The sequence below is a fragment of the Bos taurus genome, chromosome 10 (assembly GCF_002263795.3).
Source record: "Bos taurus isolate L1 Dominette 01449 registration number 42190680 breed Hereford chromosome 10, ARS-UCD2.0, whole genome shotgun sequence".
NCBI lineage: Eukaryota > Metazoa > Chordata > Mammalia > Artiodactyla > Bovidae > Bos > Bos taurus.
In genome coordinates this window covers 27,877,479-27,900,384 of record NC_037337.1, presented here as the reverse complement: position 1 = coordinate 27,900,384, position 22,906 = coordinate 27,877,479, and the positions used below count along the sequence as shown (strand labels likewise).

Genomic DNA, 22,906 nt, shown 5'->3' with positions numbered 1-22,906 from the left:
AATTATTATATCTTCTTAGAATGCCCTCCGGCCTCCTCTCAGCTTATTAAACTCTTACTAATTTTTAAAAACTCACATCAGATCCTTTCTCCTTTGTAAAGTTGTCTGTAAATTTCCCAGTGGACTCTTGTTTATCCTTCCTGGCCAACATTAACAAAACAAAATTTAAAAAAACATCCAGAGCTTCTCCTATGAGGCTACATATTGTGGCTTATTTTTATATAGGGAATTATTGTTTTTCAATTAAAATTTGTTTCCTGACTTCTAGGAATATGAAAAGGAAAAGGTTAATATAATATAGAATTACTGGGGAAATGGTATTTTGATGGAGGAAATGGGATTTTGATTTACCTTTAAATGATGAGCAGTGATTGGAAATGTCCGGTATTGCACAAGCCAATGCATGATTGCTAGCTATATGTGACTATTAAATGTGCCCAGGGCAACTGAGGAAATAGATTTTTAGTTTTATTTAATAATGAGCTAGTAATTAGTTGCTACTGTTAGCTACATGTGACTAGTGGTTACTGTTTTGGATTAACTAGATATAGGTTTGGCTTAAATTTTCTTACTTTAATCAGAATCCAAAGACATATGTGTACTAGAAAACCTAGGTTCCTTCCTGGACTAGGTGGGCACTAATGAGGTTTGTGGAATAATAGTTTTATGATCAATTTCACTAATCATGCATAACTGAGGTATATAAACACACATTAAAAGGCAGAGCTTTGGGATTTTTTTTTCTTTCTTTCTGTTGGTGGGTTTCTCTTGCTGAGATTCCAGGTCTGAGGCTTTTTGTGCATTCACGTGCCTTTACCAGCTCTTCACTATTTATGCTTCAATCTCCCTCTTTTTTCTATACATCTCATCTTCTAGCTGTATATAAATATTAAGGAAGCAGAAGGGCTGAGACACAGAAGTGTTTGACCCACAGGAAAGAGAATATATTTTCTATTTGGTAAATGCAAACATGGGTAAGAACTAGAGAGATTCATGTAATAGTCCAGAGCTGGGGTTACGAAAGAGATTTGATATCAGATCCCAGACAGTTGGGTGACTTGAAGCAGAGAGAGATGAGATAAGGAGGGAAATGGGGCTAAGGCAGAGGGGGCGACAGGAGAGGGACAATGGACAACTATGACATGAGTGTGCATTTCTTCATCTCCAACAAATTCTAAAAGATTAAGACTCTTATAGCTCTAAACAAAGTTCACAAACCTCAGAGATGGTGAAGAATCTTGTCAGATAAATCAAACTGGCTTCCTTAAATTCTTTGACTCCTCATAACAACCCTGCTTCCCCACCAACCGTATACATCTTGGCCATATGCTGGCTGCTAATCACAAACTAGATACTTTCACTTATACATCTGGTTGCCCATGCAAATACCGTGTGCCGTGAATATCCATTCTATTCTTTCATTGGACAGACTTTCATGTCAGACTCCAGAGTCACCTCTATGCCCCATGCTTGGCTCTCTTATGTTCACTTCTGTCTGTGGGCTTTGTGTGAATTGCAAATGTGATTGTAGGTATGATCACAAATGTGATTGTAAGATAGATTATAACAGATATTTTGTGCCTAAGATGAAGTGAAGTTAAGAAATGAGACAACTTGAACGGTTGAAGAATTGTTCTATGAACAATTAAAAAACAGAACAAATGTGTTCTGGCAAATGCCATCTCCACCTCCTCTTTCTTTTTCTCTTTGTAGTGCACTGCACCACCTTTCCTGCCCCTCCCAGTCCTTGCTATGCACATCTATTATCTTATTTGTTCCATTCTCTTGTTTATAGATGAGTAGTTCTGGGGGAGGTGGTGAAAGGTATGTTGCATATGAAAGTGACTCAACTGCTTTAAGTAAACACAGATAAAATGCTTTTTTAGTGATGATATGGCCCTGAGAAAGAATTGAAGGGATATATAATCTTCACAGCATGAAGTTTCTTATATAATCATTATAATATTGAACTTTATTAGCATTCTTATTTTCGTTGATATTTCCTTTTCTTTTATCTGGAAACATTCAAGCTGATAAAGCAATGGATGGAGCGAATCACTCTATGGTGTCAGAGTTCGTGTTCCTGGGACTCACCAATTTCTGGGAGAGCCAACTCCTTTTTGTGTTCTCCTCCATTTTTTGTGTGGCAAGCATGATGGGAAACTCCCTTATCATTCTCACTGTGATGATGAACCCTCACTTACACTCCCCCATGTACCTTCTGTTGGCCAACCTGTCCTTCATTGACCTGGGATTTTCTTCTGTCATTTCTCCCAAGATGATTCATGATCTTTTCAAAAAACGTAAAGTCATCTCCTTTAGTGGCTGCATCACTCAAATCTTCTTCATCCATGTCATTGCTGGGGTGGAGATGGTGCTGCTTATCGCCATGGCCTTTGACAGATACATTGCCATATGTAAGCCTCTCCACTATTTCTCTATTATGAATCAAAAAATGTGTATTTTGCTCCTGGTTGCTGCATGGATAATTGGCTTGATTCACTCTGTGGTTCAACTGGGTTTTGTTATAAAATTGCCATTCTGTGGCCCTAATGTATTAGACAGCTTTTACTGTGACTTTCCTTGGTTCATCAAACTTGCCTGCACAGATACCTACAGGCTGGAGTTCATGGTCACAGCCAACAGTGGATTCATATCCCTGGGATCATTCTTCATATTGATTGTCTCCTACATTTTTATCCTCATCACTGTTCGGAAACACTCTTCAGGTAGCTCATCTAAGGCCCTCTCCACTTTGTCAACTCATGTCATGGTGGTGATTTTGTTCTTCGGTCCTTGCATCTTTGTTTACATCTGGCCTCACTCCACATCACACCTAGACAAATTCCTTGCTGTTTTTGATGTAGTTCTCACTCCTTTCTTAAATTCAGTCATCTATACATCGAGGAACAAAGAAATGAAAGTGGCAATGTGGAAAGTGTGCAGTCAATTTATTATTTACAGAATGATTTCTTAAATGACAGAAAGTATAAGGTTTCCTTACCAACTTGAAGTAATGTTATATTTCTATTATTTTAACATCAGGAGTTTCCAGGTATCACATACACATTTAGGTTTCCCAGATTAAAATAATATGATTCTTATAAAAATCTTAGCTGAGAAATTGTGTTGCTGCCTATGGTTGGAGGAAGCATGTGGTGTAGTAAAAAGTTTCTTCTGGGGAATGCCAAATGTTTGTCTCTCAAGAGACATTGCAATTCAATCTGATGAATTTACTATGGACTAGACTTCAAAACACAGGAGAAGGCAATGGCAACCCACTCTAGTACTCTTGCCTGGAAAATCCCATGGATGGAGGAGCCTGGTAGGCTGCAGTCCATGGGGTCGCACAGAGTCGGACACGACTGAAGCAACTTAGCAGCAGTAGCAGCAAACTTCAAAACTGAGTATCTTCAGTGTCAGAATGGGTTATATAAGGGAATTCTGATTGATACTAGGTAAATTAATACTAGATCAAAATATATACACCAAGATGCCCATTTATTAATTTGTCACAAAAAAATCAGTCAAGTAGTTTGAACTTCCACATACCTGTAACTCACTATTTCATTGTAAGGAAATTTCAGAGAAGTTAAGCAGTGATAATAATAATGAACAGGAATTCAGAGCAAGAAAAGTTACTATAATTATTAAAATATTAATTATATCAGATTTGATACTTAATGCCTATTTCTTCACACCAGGATATGATTGTCATTACAATTAGAAAATAGTATCCTTAGGTCAGGCCTTTTATCTTGACTGTGCTGGCTGGTCATCACAAGATTTACCTTTGGTTATTGTTCATACTATGTTCCAGGCTATGTAACCCCTATGCTCTTACACATGCATTATTATTTCCATAAGTAACTAGCCATGCTCTGCCTTTTCCTTCTGTTGGCATGATTATTCCTGTTGCATTTGGATGATTTGAGTCCTTGCAAGATTTCCAGGTAGTGCTAGTGGTAAAGAATTCCAAAGAATTCACCTGCCAGTACAGAAGATGTAAGAGATGCAAGTTCAATTCCTGGGTCAGGAAGATCCCCTGGAGTGGGAAATGGCAACCCACTCAAGTATTCTTGCCTGAAGAATTCCATGGACAGAGGAGCCTGGTAGAACCACAGTCCATGGAGTTGTAGAGTCAGACACGACTGAGCACAGCACAGCACAGCACAGCAAGCTAAACTTTAGTTTGGGAAGTGTTTTATATATGATCATATCCTATTTTATAGGAATGAGGGATTTACATCAATAGATTTAGAAATTTCAATTCATACTCATTTCAACAAAGAGGAACCAAGGTCCAGTCTCAAACCTGTAGTGCAAATGACTGAGCCATATACATCCTTATATAGACACCATACCTCTTAACCAGTTAATCAGTCTTACTATTGCCTTATAAGTGGTCCTTATTTACCTTCTAATTTATTTCACTTTATAATTTCCTAGCTTTCTCTTTTGTCCTTTGCCTTATATCATTTATTCATTTTTTGAGTCCTATTTTTTAACATTTAGAAAACTGATACCTATATACCAGTGTCAGTTTATTAGCTCACAGTATTCTCAGTCTCCCTATAATTTTTCTGAAGTGGTATTTTTGAAATGGAAGTTTCACTGCTTTTTCTCTCCCATGGATTAAACGACATTCAGTAGTTCCAGCTGGGGTTCTCCGATTCCTTGCTGTTTTTGTGTGTTGATTTAGAGAAATGCCTGCTCCTCTCAGTCTTTTCTCTTTATGCCTTTGTGTCAGGTCTATATCCATGATATATAGATTCCCCAGCTACATAGTGAATGAGTTTCTCTGCTATCTTATGTAAAATTTTTCAAGGTCATTCTTTCTTATTCTAAAATAATACCTGTTTTTAGTGGACATCTACTCTGTTCTTTGCCCACATCAGCAACCTTCTTCTTCTGGTAAATGTTATCTTTTTCTTGTGGTAACTGTGTGGTATGATTAGAAGAAGACATGTAGATCCTACCTCTCTGACCACTACTGTTTTTTCAAAGGTTGGGCTTCTGAACAAGTCATAATGACATATCTCCAAGCCACAGTTGAATAGTGCAAGTATGTCTCTGACCACAGAGGTCCAAATCTGAGCTTCTCCCCAGGATGTTAGACTTGGGAGTAGAGAAACCAAGCCTAAGTCCTTTTTGGAGTGTGATGTGTACAAATTACTGGTAATCGTATTTCCTCCTGTTAGAAATTGAATCTGGAATAATTTTTTTTTCATTTTATTTTTAAACTTTACAAAATTGTATTAGTTTTGCCAAATATCAAAATGAATCCGCCACAGGTATATATGTGTTCCCCATCCTGAACCCTCCTCCCTCCTCCCTTCCCATACCATCCCTCTGGGTCGTCCCAGAGCACTAGCCCCAAGCATCCAGTATCGTGCATTGAACGTGGACTGGCAACTCGTTCCATACATGATATTATACATGTTTCAATGCCATTCTCCCAAATCTTCCCACCCTCTCCCTCTCCAACAGTGTCCATGAGACTGTTCTATACATCAGTGTCTCTTTTGCTGTCTCGTACACAGGGTTATTGTTACCATCTTTCTATATTCCATATATATGCGTTAGTATACTGTATTGGTGTTTTTGTTTCTGGCTTACTTCACTCTGTATAATAGGCTCCAGTTTCATCCACCTCATTAGAACTGATTCAAATGTATTCTTTTTAATGGCTGAGTAATACTCCATTGTGTATATGTACCACGGCTTTCTTATCCATTCATCTGCTGATGGACATCTAGGTTGCTTCCATGTCCTGGCTATTATAACTATTAGCAAGGTGAAAAGACAGCCTTCAGAATGGGAGAAAATAAGAGCAAATGAAGCAACTGACAAACAACTAATCTCAAAAATATACAAGCAACTCCTACAGCTCAACTCCAGAAAAATAAATGACCCAATCAAAAAATGGGCCAAAGAACTAAATAGACATTTCTCCAAAGAAGACATACAGATGGCTAACAAACACATGAAAAGATGCTCAACATCACTCATTATCAGAGAAATACAAATCAAAACCACTATGAGGTACCATTTCACACCAATCAGAATGGCTGCGATCCAAAAGTCTACAAGCAATAAATGCTGTAGAGGGTGTGGAGAAAAGGGAACCCTCTTACACTGTTGGTGGGAATGCAAACTAGTACAGCCACTATGGAGAACAGTGTGGAGATTCCTGGAATAACTTTTAAAAAAAATGATATGGTAGAGAAGAAGATGTAGTATTTAGGTTTGGCGGTATTCAAGTTCTTGATTCTAGCTGTCTTGAACATTCAGCTTTTGCACTCAGTTTGATTACTAGCTGAGCTGTTAAATAAGCCAGTACATCCATCCTCTTGCATAAGCTTAAGTTGTGATTATGTCATTTACAGTCAAAAAAGTATTGATAAGTACATCTTTGATTCTAAGTAATTCTTTCAATTACTTATGATGTGAAATACCTGTTTTCTTATTTCTTTAAGAAAATATTATAGTTGTTAATAAAATAGAAATATGCTCATTCTGTTAGATTTATATGGATATTAGAGATTAAAATAGAAATTACCCATAAAAATTACCATCTGGATATAATTATGAGTAATGTACTGGCGTATTTATTTCTAGTATTTTTCTATGCCTACATAAATATACATTTACACAATTGTGATTTTATGGTCTCTACATTGTTAACCTGACTTTTTCAGAATATTGTGAAAATTCTTTTACATTATTAAATATTGTAATACAAAATAATTTAAAATGCATACATAGAATTGCATTATATAACTCTATCATAATTATATTTTTTACTCTTCTGTTGGTCAATTAAGATTATGTTAAATTTTTTGCTGTGCTTTGAAAATTCTTTTCTCTACCCCATCTGTATTTAATATTACTTCTTTTATAGCTTGATATATTCAGAATTAGTATTATTTAAGAATATTTAAACTCTTTATTCATATAATCATCTCTCATAAAAGATTTGTACTGTGTGGAAAAGAATCCACTTGCCAGTGCAGGAGATGCGTGTTCAGTCCCTGGGTCAGGAAGGGACTATGTCATCTGTGTCACCACAGAGCACCGAGATAAGCTCCCTGTGCTATACAGCAGGTTCCCACTAGCCATCTATTTTACACATGGTAGTGTATATATGTCAATCCCAATCTCCCAGATCATGCCACCCCTCTTCCTCTCTGACCCTGTGTCCATATGTCTGTTCTTTGTGTCTCTGTATCTATTCCTGCCTAGCAAATAGGTTCATCTGTACCATTTTTTAAAATTTCACATATATACATGAATATATAATATTTGTTTTTCTCTTTCTTTCTTACTTCACACTGTATGACAGACTATAGATCCATCCACGTCTCTACAAATGATCTAGCTTCATTCCTTTTTAGTGCTGAGTAATACTCCATTGTATGTATGTACCACATTTTCTTTATCCATTCATCAATGGTTATTTAGGTTGTTTCCATGTCCTGGCTGTTGTAAATGGTGCTGCATGAACATTGGGATGCTTGTGTCTTTTTGAATTATGGTTTTTTGAGTATATGCCCAGTAGTAGATTGCTGGGTCATATGATAGTTCTATTTTTAGTTTTTTAAGGAACCTCCATAGTGGCTGTATCAATTTATATTCCTACCAACAGCACAAGAAGGTTCCCCCTTCTCCACATCCACTCCAGTATTTGTTGTTTGTGGATTTTTTGATGATGGTCATTCTGACCTATGTGAAGTGATACCTCATTGTAGTTTTGATCTACATTTCTCCAACAATTAGTGAAGTTGAGCATCTTTCGTGTGCCTCTTGGCATCTGTACATCTATTTAGATCTTCCACCCATTTTTTGATTAGATTGTTTGTTTTTTGATATTGAGCCATATGAACCATTCATAAATTTTGGAGACAAATCCCTTGCTGGTCTCATCATTTGCAAATATTAATATTTCCTTCCATTCTGAGGAATAATATATTACTTTCCAACACTGATTGTTATTCTCTGCTTGGCACATTTTGATGGATAAGAAAATTGGAAGTGGAGGATTAAGATGATAATCAACTTTTGTTTGAGGTATTTTGCATAGTAATTATACAGAGAACGAGTCAAGCATTTCTTAATTATTAAAAAAAAAAAAATAAAAACCACCCAGAGTTATCATAAATATTAAATAAAATAATTTATATAAAAATCAAACAGAAGTTGGAAAAATAGAAACTGCGATGTTAGCTCTTTTTCTCCTTATTTATTTAATATATAGCAACATGAAAAATGCCTAAATATTACCTAGTACATAAAATTAATAGAGGCCTGAAATGACCTTTTTTTCTGTTGTCATTAAGGGTAGAGCTAAATATCTTTTATCTTTAGAGTATTTAGGACATCTTGCTGTAACTCACAAGCTGATGGCAGAGTTTCTTCATTGCTGCTTTCATCTCCTTGTTCCTGAATGTATAGATGACTGGATTCAGAAAAGGAGTGAGCACTGCATCAAAGATAGCAAGGAACTTGTCCAAGTGTGATGAAGGGAAGGGCCAGGTGTAGAAGAAGATTAATGGCCCAAAAAATAAGACCACCACAGTGACGTGAGCTGACAAGGTGGAGAGGGCCTTGGATACACTACCTGAGGAGTGTTTCCAAACAGTGACCAGAATGAAGATATAGGAAATAATCAATATGAAGAAGGAGCCCACAGAGATGAGTCCACTGTTGGCAGTGACCATGAACTCTAGTCTATAGGTCTCTGTGCAAGCAAGTTTAATGAGTCGGGGGAGGTCACAATAAAAGCTGTCCAGTACATTAGGACCACAGAACGGCAACTCTATGACAAAAGCCAGTTGGGCCACTGAGTGGATGAGGCCAAGGACCCAGGCAGCAGCCAAAATCAAAACACACATTAGTGGGCTCATAATGGTCAGGTAGTGGAGAGGCTTGCATATGGCCACATATCTGTCAAAGGCCATGGCAATGAGCAGCACCATTTCTGTGCCCCCAATGTCATGAATAAAGAAGATCTGAGTTAGGCAACCCCCAAAAGAGATGGCTTTGCGTTTTCTGAAAAGGTCATAAATCATTTTGGGAGCAGTAGTAGAGCAAAACCCCATGTCAAGAAAGGAGAGGTTGGCCAGCAGGAAATACATGGGGGAGTGCAAGCTAGTGTCAGCACTCACAGATAACACAACAAGGAGGTTTCCCATCAGGCTTGCCATGTAGAACACAGAGAAGAAAAGGATAAGAAGAAGCTGGATCTCCCAGGAATCGGAGAGTCCCAGGAACACAAACTCAGACACCACAGAGCAGTTGGCTCCACCCATTGTCTCTGCAAACAGAGGTGACTCAATTTTACTTAAAAAAGAGTAGAAAAGAAATCAAATTTGAGAGTCAGTGATCACATGAAAATACTGCCTTAATTCACAGAACCAAAACACCTATAATATAACCCCTTAAACTGTAGTTGCAGAAAATATGCAGTAATTATTTGCCACAAAGCACTGCTTCTTACTCCCCTGCCTCCCTAGGTTTTGATAAAAGAATTAAAATATTCTGCCAAATCAAAAGGGTTATGAGAGGAAGGATAGGAGTGCCCTGGAATACCATGAAGGGAGGAAAGAGAGGAAATACAAATGAACTTATTGATTTTGCTGTCACAGTCTGTTACTCATGCCCATTGTTGTTGTTTGTTGTTCATGGCTAAGTCATGTCTGACTTCTCATGACCTCATGGACTGCAGAGTGCCTACCTTCCCTGTCCTTCACTATCTCTTGGAGTTTGCTCAAACTCATGCCCATTGAGTCAATGATATCATCCAACCATCTCAGCCTCTGTCGTCCACTTTTCCTCCTGCCCTCAATCTTTCCCAGCATCAGGGTCTTTTCCAATGAGTCAACTCTTTGCATCAGGTGGCCAAAGTATTGGAGTTTCAGCTTTAGCATCAGTCCTTTCAATGAATATTTAGGGTTGATTTCCTTTAGGATTGACTGGTTAGAGCTTCTTGCTGTCCAAGGGACTCAAGAGTCTTCTCCAACACCAAAATTTGAAAGCATCAATTCTTCGGTGCTCAACTTTCTTTATGATCCAATTCTCACATCCACACATGACTATTGAAAAAACCATAGCTTTGACTCTACAGATCTTTGTGGGCAAAGAGATGTCTCTGGTTTTTAATGCACTGTCTAGGTTTGTCATAACTTTTCTACCAAGAACTTACTTTCTAAGGAATCTGCCTGCAATTCAGGAGACCAGGGTTCGATCCTTGGGTTGGGAAAATCCTCTGGAGAAGGGCATGACAGTCCTCTCCAGTATTCTTGCCTGGAGAATCCCATAGACAGAGGAGCCTGGTGGGCTACAGTATGTGGGGTCGCAAAGAGTTGGACATGACTGAGTGACTAACACTCCTACTTCTTCCAAAGAGCAAGCATCTTTTAATTTTATGGCTTCAGTCACAGTCTGCAGTGATTTTGGAGCCCAAGAAAATAAATTCTTCCATTGTTTCCATTCCCCCTCCCCCATCTATTTGCATGATTTGATGGGAACGGATGCCATGATTTTAGTTTTTTGAATGTTGAGTTTAAGCCAGCTTTTTCACTCTCCTATTTCACTTTCCTTCAGTTCCTATTCACTTTCTGCCATTAGGGTAGTATCATCTGCATATCTGAGGTTATTGATATTTCTCTGGGCAGTCTTGAATCCAGCTTATGAGTCATCCTGCCTGGCATTTCACATGATGTACTCTGCATATATGTTAAATAAACAGGGTGACAATATACAGCCTTGATGTACTCCTCTCCCAATTTTGAAACAGTCTGTTGCTCCATGTCCAGTTCTAACTGTTGCTTCTTTGACCTGCATACAGGTTTTTCAGGAGGCAGGTAAGGTGATCTGGTATTCCCAGCTGTTTAAGAATTTTCCACAGTTTATTGTGAACCGCACAATCAAAGGCTTTAGCATAGGCAATAAAGTGGAATTAGATGTTTTTCTAGAATTCTGTTGCTTTTACTATTATCCAGTGGACGTTGGCAATTTGAGCTCTGTTCCTCTACCATTTCTAAATCCAGCTTGTGCATCTGGAAGTTCTCAGTGCACATATTGTTGAAGCCTTGCTTGAAGGATTTTGAGTATTACTTTGCTAGTATATGAAATGACTGCAATTGTGCAATGGTTTGAACATTCTGTGGCATTGCCCTTCTTTGGGATTGGAACGAAGACCAGCCTTTCCAATCCTGTGGCCATTGCCGAGTTCCCAAATTTGATGGTATATCAAATGCAGCACTTTAATAACATAATCTTTTAGGATTTGAAGTAGCTCAGCTGAAATTCCATCACTTCTGCTAGCTTTGTTCAGAGTAATGCTTCCTAATGCCCACTTGACTTCACACTTCACACTTCACACTCTGACTCTAGGTGAGTGACCACACCATCGTGCTTATCTGAATCATAAAGACCTTTTTCATACAGTCCTTCTGTGTACTCTTGCAACCTCTTAATATCATCTGCTTATGTTAAGTCCTTACCATTTCTACTGTATGTGCCAATCTTTGCATGAACTGTTCCCTGAGAATCTTTAATTTTCTTGATAAGATTTTTAGCTTTTCTCATTCTGTTGTTTTCCTCTCTTTGCATTTGTTCACTTAAGAAGGCTTTCTTATCTCTCTTTGCTATTCTTTGGAACTCTGCATTCATTTGGAACTCTGCGTATCTTTCCCTTTTCCTTTGCCTTTTGATTGTCTCCTTTTCTCAGCTTTTTGTAAGGATTCCTCAGACAACCATTTTGCCTTCTTTGTATAGTTTTGGTCACCACCTCCTGTGCAGTGTTGTGAACCTCCATCCATAGTTCTTCAGGCACTCTATCAGATCTAATTTCTTAAATCTCTTTGTCTCTCCCACTGTATAGTCATAAGGGAATTGATTTAGGTCATACCTGAATGATCTAGTGGTTTTCCCTACTTCCTTCAATTGAAGTCTGAATTTTGCAATAAGGAGTTCATGATCTGAGCCCAAGTCAGCTCCAGATCTTGGTTTTACTCACTGCATCAAGCTTCTCCATCTTTGGATGCAAAGTATATAACCAATCTGATTTCAATATTGACCATCTGGTGATGTCCATGTGTAGAGTCATCTCTTGTGTTGCTGGAAGAGGGTTTTTGCTATGACTGGTGTATTCTCTTATCAAAACTCTGTTAGCCTTTGCTCTGCTTCATTTTGTACTCCAAAGCCAAACTTGTCTGTTACTCCAGTTAACTCTTGACTTCCTACTATTGCATTTGAATCCTCTATGATGAAAAGAACATCTTTTTTGGCTTTAGTTCTAGCAGGTCTTGTAGATCTTCTTAGAACCATTCAACTTCAGCTTCTTTGGCATTAGCGGTTGGGGCATAGACTCGTATTACTCTGATATTGAATGGTTTGCCTTGGAAAGGAATAGAGATCATTCTGTCATTTTTGAGATTGCACCAAAGTACTGCATTTCAGAATCTTTGTTGACTATGAGGGCTACTCCATTTCTTCTAAGGGATTCTTGCCCACAGTAGTAGATATAATGGTCATCTGAATTAAATTCGCCCATTCTCATCCATTTTAATTCACTAATTCCTAAAATGTCAATTTTCACTCTTGCCATCTCCTGTTTGACCACTTCCAATTTACCTTGATACATGGACCTAACATTCCAGTTTCCTATGCAGTATTGTTCTTTACAACATTGGATTTTACTTTCACTACCAGACACATCCACAGCTGGCCATCATTTTCACTTTGATTCAGCCTCTACTTTTGTTCAGCCTCTTCATTCTTTCTGGGGATATTTATCCCCACTCTTCCCCAGTAGCATATTGGACACCTACTGACCTGGGGGGCTCATCTTCTAGTTTCATATCTATTTGCCTTTTCAAAGGCAAATAGGGGTTCTCAAGACAATAATACTGAAATGGTTTGCCACTCCCTTTTCCAGTGTACCATGTTTTGTTAGAACTCTCCACGATGGCCCGTGGATTTCCCCAAACCTGACAATTCTGAGACCTTCATTTTCCTTACCCCCGATTATCTCCTATATGCAATGCTATGTTTCATTAATACTCTCTTATGTTTAGCCTGACTGTTGCAGTTTTATCAAATCATAGTCACCTTTTCCTCAAGCCCTAATAAAACTATCTAGATTTTGTAGCTCAGCTCAGGGAGTGTGAATGATCACAAAGCTTGCGCTATGAGAGCAAATAGCAGAGTTAGGACAAGCCAGAAAGAGATCTGTGAGGCAGACTCTAAACATGGATGAGCTAATGCAATGTAGCAAACAAAATTCTATGTGATATTAGTAAATCATTGTCCATGCCATGTTCACTTAATGGTTCTTGGGATGTCAGAAAGAACACTGCATTTGAAAACAGAAGACTTGTGATCAATTCTTAGCCCTAAGTTTATGGGAAGTTGGAGTAAGTCCTTTCTCTCATCCCTTCCACACTCAACTCACTTTTTAAAAAGCATTTCATAACTTTATGGTTGCTACTCGTATTTATGAAGATTTCATAAAATTGCAAATAGTTGCAATACAAAAGGCAGTTATTACAATGCAACATTGTTCATCAGCATCTCTTGAAAAACCCAGTATAATTATTGGGCAACAATATTGCATGGGGAAATTGAATAACTGTCAGTTCAGTTCAGTTCAGTCAGTTGTGTCCGATTCTTTGAGACCCTGTGGACTGAAGCATGCCAGGCCTCCCTGTCAATCTGTTTTTCTAAATTGAGGCATAATTTACACACAATAAAATGCACAGATCTTAAGAACTCAGTTTTATAAGTTTTAGCAACAATAACTCCTTGAACTTAGTTTCACCATCTAGAAAATAAAGGAACTGAGCAGGTGACACTAAAGCATCCTTTCAAGTCTAACATTTCTATGACCTTATAGCACAATGCCAGTCCAGTACCTAATGAACCTGACTGTAACGATGGTATTCTCTGTGCTGAGTCCTACCATATTCACTTCTTTTCCCTCATCTTCAGTTGATTATAAATCCCGTATCCCACAAAAAGCCATCCCTTTGTATTATATTAGTCTTCCTCTTCTCTAGTTACTTTCGTCACTCTTACAGGATTATTTAGCATATTATTGTAAATCCTCTATGTCATTTATTTTGCCCTTTATCATAACTATCTGTAATCAATCAATAAGCATTTTCTAGATAAATACTAAGCACAAGGTATTGTTCTAGGACATTAAGGATTCCATCAATTATTATATTCTTTGCAGCCAAAGATGAAGTCAGCAAAAACAAGATCAGGAGCTGACTGGGGCTCAGATCATGAACTCCTTATTGCCAAATTCAGACTTAAATTGAAGAAAGTAGGGAAAACCACTAGACCATTCAGGTATGACCTAAATCAAATCCCTTATGATTATACAGTAGAAGTGAGAAATAGATTAAGGGACTAGATCTGATAGACAGAGTGCCTGATGAACTATGGACGGAGGTTGGTGACACTGTACAGGAGACAGGGATCAAGATCATCCCCTTGGGAAAAAAATGCAAAAAAGCGAAATGGCTGTCTCAGGAGGCCTTCCAAACAGCTGTGAAAAGAAGAGAAGCGAAAAGCAAAGGAGAAAAGGAAAGATATAAGCATCTGAATGTAGAGTCCCAAAGAATAGCAAGGAGAGATAAGAAAGCCTTCCTCAGCGATCACTGCAAAGAAATAGAGGAAAACAATAGAATGGGAAAGGCTAGAGATCTCTTACAGAAAATTAGAGATACCAAGGAAACATTTCATGCAAAGATGGGCTCAATAAAGGACAGAAATTGTATGGACCTAACAGAAGCAGAAGATATTAAGAAGAGGTGGCAAGTATACACAGAAAAACTGTACAAAAAAGAGCATCATGACCAAGATAATCATGATGGTGCGATCACTCACCTAGAGCCAGACATCCTGGAATATGAAGTCAAGTGGGCCTTAGAAAGCATCACTATGAACAAAATTAGTGGAGGTGATGGAATTCCAGTGGAGCTATTTCAAATCCTGAAAGATGATGTTGTGAAAGTGCTGCATTCAATATGCCAGCAAATTTGGAAAACTCAGCATTTGACACAGGACTGGAAAAGGTCAGTTTTCATTCCAATCTCAAAGAAAGGCAATGCCAAAGAATGCTCAAACTACCACACAATTGCAGTCATCTCACATGCTAGTAAAGTAATGCTCAAAATTCTCCAAGCCAGGCTTCAGCAATACATGAACAATGAACTTCCAGATGTTCAAGCTGGTTTTAGAAAAGGCAGAGGAACCAGAGATCAAATTGCCAACATCCGCTGGATCATGGAAAAAGCAAGAGAGTTCCAGAAAAACATCTATTTCTGCTTTATTGACTATGCCAAAGCCTTTGACTGTGTGGACCACAATAAACTGTGGAAAATTCTGAAAGAGATGGGAATAGCAGACCACCTGACCTGCCTCTTGAGAAACCTATATGCAGGTCAACAAGCAATAGTTAGAACTAGACGTGAAACAACAGACTGGTTCCAAATAGGAAAAGGAGTACATCAAGGCTGTATATCGTCACCCTGCTTATTTAGCTTCTATGCAGAGTACATCATGAGAAATGCTGGGCTGGAAGAAGCACAAGCTGGAATCAAGATTGCAGGGAGAAATATCAATAACTTCAGATATGCAGATGACACCACCCTTATGGCAGAAAGTGAAGAGGAACTAAAAAGTCTCTTGATGAAAGTGAAAGTGGAGAGTGAAAAAGTTGGCTTAAAGCTCAACATTCAGAAAACGAAGATCATGGCATCTGGTCCCATCACTTCATGGGAAATAGATGGGGAAACAGTGGAAACAGTGTCAGACTTTATTTTTTGGGCTCCAAAATCACTGCAGATGGTGATTGCAGCCATGAAATTAAAAGATGCTTACTCCTTGGAAGGAAAGTTATGACCAATCTAGATAGCATATTGAAAAGCAGATATATTCCTTGCCAACAAGGTCCATCTAGTCAAGGCTACGGTTTATCCAGTGGTCGTGTATGGATATGAGAGTTGGACTGTGAAGAAAGCTGAGCGCCGAAGAATTGATGCTTTTGAACTGTGGTGTTGGAGAAGACTCTTGAGAGTCCCTTGGACTGCAAGGAGATCCAACCAGTCCATTCTGAAGGAGATCAGCCCTGGGATTTCTTTAGAAGGACTGATGCTAAAGCTGAAACTCCAGTAGTTTGGCCACCTCATGCGAAGAGTTGACTCATTGGAAAAGACTCTGATGCTGGGAGGGATTGAGGGCAGGCGGAGAAGGGGACAACAGAGGATGAGATGGCTGATGACATCACTGACTGGATGGACATGAGTTTTAGTGAACTCCGGGAGTTGGTGATGCCAGGGAGGCCTATGCTAAGTCACTTCAGTCGTGTCTGACTCTGTGGGACCCCATAGATGGCAGCCCACCAGGCTCCCCCATCCCTGGAATTCTCCAGGCAAGAACACTGTAATGGGCTGCCATTTCCTTCTCCAATGCATGAAAGTGAAAAGTGAAAGTGAAGTTGCTCAGTCGTGTCCGACTCTTAGCGACCCCATGGATTGCAGCCTAACAGGCTCCTCCGTCCATGGGATTTTCCAAGCAGGAGTACTGGAGTGGGGTGCCATTGCCTTCTCCGGCCAGGGAGGCCTGGCATGCTGCTATTCATGGGGTTGCAAAGAGTCGGACATGACTGACAACTGAACTGAACTGAACCGAACTGAACCCTTAAGGCATTTACATATTTTCACATACTAAAAATATAAACAATAAAAATTCTTACATAAAAATGTCAAATAAGTGGCATGAGCATAGAATTTTTGAGGCATAAATGATACGTATGAGTTGGAGTGATCAGGGCTGTCTTCAGAAAGAAATCAATATCTGTGATGCAGTTTAAGATTGGATATAATTTATTTTGATATATAAATTCATATCTGCCTCTTAAAAAATTACTGAGACGTGATCAGAGAATATCTCCCAGTCTGAGGCATTGTTTAATAAGATAGCTACAAAAATAATGATAACAAGCAGAAATAAAGTAAAAACAGTAGCTACCATGGGTAAGATATAACAATCACATCTTTACAGACACTATCTTGTTTGATATTCACAAAAACCATAAAAGTTACTATCAACTCCTTTTCACAGTGAAGGAAATTGAGACCACAAAGGAGAAAGCCATAGGTTAGTACAGTAAGTGGTGGAACTAGTATTAATTCCCTAGTCTTCCTCTCAACCAATACTATTCTCATGATTTTCTGATTATTTAACATACCTTACTCCCTTTCTGGATACATTGTGTTTTACTCTTAGCATCCTAGGCAGATCCCCAGTGAGAGAGATGGAAGCTTTGTCCTTAAGTATTTACAAGCATTTGAGTTTCTTAAGCTGTTTCAAACACATTCATAAATTCATCATGGTTATTGAAATAACCATTGTAGAAAAAGGCAAATCTGTGTAATACCTGCATCTCAGAGCTCCTGGTTGAGTTCCCAGACTGCAGTTCTCATCCACATGAACTCTTTTAGTTTCCCATAGAGAAGACTCTGCTCATATGTGCACTCTCATTAACAGAGAAAACAAAGCTGCTCAGTGTCCACATTAAGAAATAAAGCCCCGCATTACACTGAGTCAAATTCTATTCCCACTTACAAAACTGCCTCCTGCCTTTTCTAATTCCCTCTCTTGAATCTCAATCTTGGATAACAATGAATAAAAAGAAAAAAAATGTAACTTCACTTTCTGACTACATATGTTCTTTCCTATCATTTGTATTAATTCTTGCTCTTTAAGCTCAACTGAAGCTGCTTGTACAAGGTAGCAATTAATGTCTTTACAAAATGATCCTGTCACCAAAAATGTCTTTTCAATACTGGCCTCTGGGGACTTCAACATCATACACCAGTATCCTCAAGCTAGTTCTATATTTGTCACCAACCTACTCATATAAAGACCTAACAAGACCCAACTCTGTTACCAAAGAGTTAACCACCTTCAACTTTCCTTGGTTAAAACTAGCATTGCTTCATGTTCAAATAGCTGTAAAATGCTATTGTTATGAAAGATGTGACTAATTAGCACACAGGAGAGTCTGACCAAATAATACTGCAGAGACTTTGGACTGCCAATACGAGTTCATTTGATCAAGGGAATTGTCACCCAGAATCCTGACACACCAGCAGAAGAAGGTATGGGTTAGTCACAAAAGGGAAGAAAAAGAGATCAGAAAAAGTTTTACCAGCTTTACAACAAATGCTAAAGGAACTTCTCTAGGTGGGAAACGCAAGAGAAGAAAAAGACCTCCGAAAACAAACCCAAAATAATTAAGAAAATGGTAAAAGAAACATACGTATTGATAATCACCTTAAATGTAAATGGATTAAGTGTTCCAACCAAGACAGGCTGACTGAATGGGTACAAAAACAAGACCTGTATCTCTGCTGTCTACTGGAGACCCATCTCAGACCTAGGGACATATACAGACAAAAAGTGAGGGAGTGGAAAAATATATTCCATGAGAATTGAAATTAAAAAAAAGCTGGAGTAGCAATACTTATATAAGACAAAATAGACTTTAAAACAAAAAGACTGAATTCAATCATTTAATAAAATCTTTATAAATTAAAAAAGATAAAATATTATTAAAAATTTTTTAAAATTCTTACACTTGTACCTTTTCAAATGTTGTGATCTGAACTCTTTGAATTACATGCATCAGAATTCAATAAAAGCAAACCTAAATAACCTAGAAAAAAAGAAATGTAGAGTTTCAGATTTATGAGGAAAAGATTTAAAAATCTTTTGTGTGTGTATATATATATATGAATATACTTGATATATTGAACTGCATTGTTAAAAATGGCTGAGGAGGTAAATTTTATGTTTTTTAAACACAACTAAAATTTTAAACATATATTTAAAAAGGAACTTATTGACTCAGCTTATTGGGATGTCCAGTAGTGGAGCCAGCCTCGGGGACTCCAGGGAGTCACTAACTTGCACACTTTTAGATTTTGCTCTGTCATTTACTCCATTTCTCTTGTTCCTTTCTCCTTTTTTTTTTTTTTTAAATTTTATTTTATTTTTAAACTTTACATAATTGTATTAGTTTTGCCAAATATCAAAATGAATCCATCACAGGTATACATGTGCTCCCCATCCTGAACCCTCCTCCCTCCTCCCTCCCCATACCATCCCTCTGGGTCGTCCCAGTGCACTAGCCCCAAGCATCCAGTATCGTGCATTGAACCTGGACTGGCATCTCGTTTCATACATGATATTTTACATGTTTCAATGCCATTCTCCCAAATCTTCCCACCCTCTCCCTCTCCAACAGAGTCCATAAGACTGTTCCATACATCAGCGTCACTTTTGCTGTCTCGTACACAGGGTTATTGTTATCATCTTTCTAAATTCCATATATATGCGTTAGTATACTGTATTGGTGTTTTTCTTTCTGGCTTACTTCACTCTGTATAATAGGCTCCAGTTTCATCCACCTCATTAGAACTGATTCAAATGTATTCTTTTTAATGGCTGAGTAATACTCCATTGTGTATATGTACCACAGCTTTCTTATCCATTCATCTGCTGATGGACATCTAGGTTGCTTCCATGTCCTGGCTATTATAAACAGTACTGCAATGAACATTGGGGTACACGTGTCTCTTTCCCTTCTGGTTTCCTCAGTGTGTATGCCCAGCAGTGGGATTGCTGGATCATAAGGCAGTTCTATTTCCAGTTTTTTAAGGAATCTCCACACTGTTCTCCATAGTGGCTGTACTAGTTTGCATTCCCACCAACAGTGTAAGAGGGTTCCCTTTCCTCCACACCCTCTCCAACATTTATTATTTGTAGACTTTTGGATCGCAGCCATTCTGACTGGTGTGAAATGGTACCTCATAGTGGTCTTGATTTGCATTTCTCTGATAACGAGTGATGTTGAGCATCTTTTCATGTGTTTGTTAGCCATCTGTATGTCTTCTTTGGAGAAATGTCTATTTAGTTCTTTGGCCCATTTTTTGATTGGGTCACTTATTTTTCTGGAGTTGAGTTGGAGGAGTTGCTTGTATATTTTTGAGATTAGTTGTTTGTCAGTTGCTTCATTTGCTATTATTTTCTCCCATTCTGAAGGCTGTCTTTTCACCTTGCTGATAGTTTCCTTTGATGTACAGAAGCTTTTAAGGTTAATTAGGTCCCATTTGTTTATTTTTGCTTTTATTTCCGATATTCTGGGAGGTGGGTCATAGAGGATCCTGCTGTGATGTATGTCAGAGAGTGTTTTGCCTATGTTCTCCTCTAGGAGTTTTATAGTTTCTGGTCTTATGTTTAGATCTTCTCTTCCTTCTCTATTGACTATCTCTTTGCGAGGATGCTAAGTCGCTTCAGTTGTGTCCTACTCTTTGCAGCTATGTGGACTGTAATCTGCCAGGCTCCTCTGTCCATGGATTTTCCAGGCAAGAATACTGCCGTGGGTTGCATTGCCTCCTCCAGGGCATCTTCCTGACCTAGGAATTGAACCCACATGTCCTATGTCTCCTATATTGATAGGTGGGTTCTTTACCATTAGCGCCACCTGGGAAGCCCATTTATCTCTTTACATTGATCTTATTTTCCTCTGCTGCACATGGACTTTTTTGTGCATGGTGTGGAGAGAAAGGAGAGGCTGCAAATAACTCAAAGTTTAAGTCATTCTAGCAGAGTGACCCTGTAGAAAAGGGAAAATTATTCTTTCCTAGCATCTATAATGAAACACACTGAGAGAATCTTAATTTCATTGTTTTGGCTCTATGCCAGGGCACTCATGGGCTAAGTCTGGGCACACGCCCACCCTAGCTGCAAAGGCCAAGGTTATCTTGTTCACAACCTTCAGAGAACTAGGTGAATTTGAGGAGGAACATTTCCCAAACATGGAATGTGGGGTAAAGCTATCAGTGGAAGGAGAGAAGTGATTTAGGGCAGCCAAAAAGTTTTCACATATCACTTTTTTTATTTGAAATAGAAGTTAATAACCACTGCTGTGGTGTTCTTCCTCCCCATCCTCACAGGTAAATTACTAGTTCTAAAATGTTGATTTACCAGTCCCTCACACATGTTAAAGACATCAACTCCTATATCATATTTGTGTTCAAAATGCTTCCCTAATTTGTTATTTTCTTTTTAATTTTGCTTATTATATTTTTCAACATTAAAGTTGTACTTTTCATGATTCTAACTCCATTGAGCTTTTAAATTGTGACTTCATAGTTTTATTTTCAGGAAGTCCTTTTCCATTCCAATACATAATGAATATTTATGAACATGTATTTCTGAAATATTTATCCACCTGAAATATAATAGGAGAGGATCTAAATTTTTCAGATTTGTTTATTAATTTTTTAAGCACCATTCAGTGAATAATCATTTCCTTTCTGGTTTGTAGCAATTTATACTACATTATTATATAAAATATAGTCTTTGTCTCTCAGACCCACATGTAACACGTCTTTGGACATTTTCTCTTGGATGCTTCATATGTCTTTTGACTGAACAAACTCAAAACAGTATTCATTATCATCACTGAAGACCATGTCCTCCAATATCATCTATTTAGTCTTAAAAATAAGAAACCCAGGAGTGATTCTTTCACTCTCACCTTCTTCCTCTCCCTCTTCCATTCTTTCTCTCTTTTTCTCTTAATTTGTTACTCATGAAGCAAACATCTTGTGCCTACTAAGTGCTAGGTGTTATGTAGGCTTTTGGGATGAATCAGTAAATAATTTAACAATTTGTTTTCTTGTGAAGTTATATTCTAGTGGAGCTATCCAGACAATAAGTAATAAGCAAAACAAATTTTGTAGTAAGTTGAGAAGAAATAAGTACAGTAGTAATATAATAGTGTAGGCTAAGATGAATCTGAGACATCAGACTGGGGAGAGAGTTGCATTTCTTAGAAGGGTGGATTAGGTAGGGATCATTGGGAGGTGTCATTGAGCAAAGGCTTGATGCAGATAAGTGAGTTAGTAATACAGGAAAAGGCACCCACCCCATTAGAGATATAGCCAGTAAAAGGCTGGTGTTCTTAGGAAAGATCAAGATGTTTACTGTGTCTTTGTTAGTATAAAAAAGTAGGAGAATAGTAAATTATTCAAGGAGGCAAAGGGAAGCAAATTTAGGGGGGGTTCTGTAGACCACTGTAAAGAATTTGGCTTTTACTGTAAGGAAGAGGGGGGCCTCTGGAGGGTTTTGAGAAGAGAGGTGATATGATATCACTTACATTTACAATTATTTTTATGTCTGGTTGTCCTGCTGAGAATAGCTTAGGGAAAGGTGGTGCAGTGGTGTCAGCAGTGATGTTAGGAGTCTATTGCAGAATTTAAGGGACGAGAGAGATGGTGGCTTGGGTAGCAGTACAGATGCTAAGATGCTAGTGGTGATATTTTGAAGGATTGGTGTTTAGTCAATAAGTCGTGTCCAACTCATTTGTGACCCCATGGGCTGTAGCCCACCATAGTCATCTGTCCAAGGATTTCTTAGGCAAGAAGAGTGGAGAACGTTGTCATTTCCTTCTCCAGGGGATCTTCCCCACCTCAGGATCGAACCCCAGGATCTGCTACATTGGCAGGTGGATTATTTGCTACTGAGCCACCACTTCAAAGGTAAGTCCCTTTGAAGAGTTAACAAATAGGATTTTTTAACTGAAGGAATAGTGGATGTAAGAGAAATGATTCCAAGTTTTTTGACTTAAGCAACTGCAAGGATGAATTTGTCATCATTTAAGATGAAGGGGTAGGTAAGAGCAGAAGCTCAATTTAGTACTCTTTGCATCTAATATATTTATGGTATGTGCAAGTGCAAATGTAAAGTAGGCATCTGAATAAACAAATCTCAATTACCTAGTAGAGAGCAAGAGACTAACACACAAATGTTATTTAAA

The 22,906-nt window shown here is 38.2% G+C and overlaps 2 protein-coding genes across 2 annotated transcripts; one reads left to right on the top strand and one right to left on the bottom strand.

Annotated features, from left to right (window-relative positions):
• Positions 1 to 2,041: 2,041 nt before the first annotated feature.
• On the top strand, positions 2,042 to 2,977 carry OR4F73 (olfactory receptor family 4 subfamily F member 73). Its single transcript, NM_001390413.1, has one exon. The coding sequence runs from the start codon at positions 2,042 to 2,044 to the stop codon at positions 2,975 to 2,977; it is 936 nt and encodes a 311-aa protein (NP_001377342.1).
• A 5,395-nt stretch (positions 2,978 to 8,372) lies between these two features.
• OR4F70 (olfactory receptor family 4 subfamily F member 70) lies at positions 8,373 to 9,311 on the bottom strand. The gene has a single exon (NM_001390409.1). The coding sequence runs from the start codon at positions 9,309 to 9,311 to the stop codon at positions 8,373 to 8,375; it is 939 nt and encodes a 312-aa protein (NP_001377338.1).
• Positions 9,312 to 22,906: the final 13,595 nt, after the last annotated feature.

Excerpts from the sequence above, each read along its gene's own strand:
- OR4F73 (NM_001390413.1), top strand. The coding sequence starts at position 2,042 with ATGGATGGAGCGAATCACTCTATGGTGTCAGAGTTCGTGTTCCTGGGA.
- OR4F70 (NM_001390409.1), bottom strand. The coding sequence starts at position 9,311 with ATGGGTGGAGCCAACTGCTCTGTGGTGTCTGAGTTTGTGTTCCTGGGA.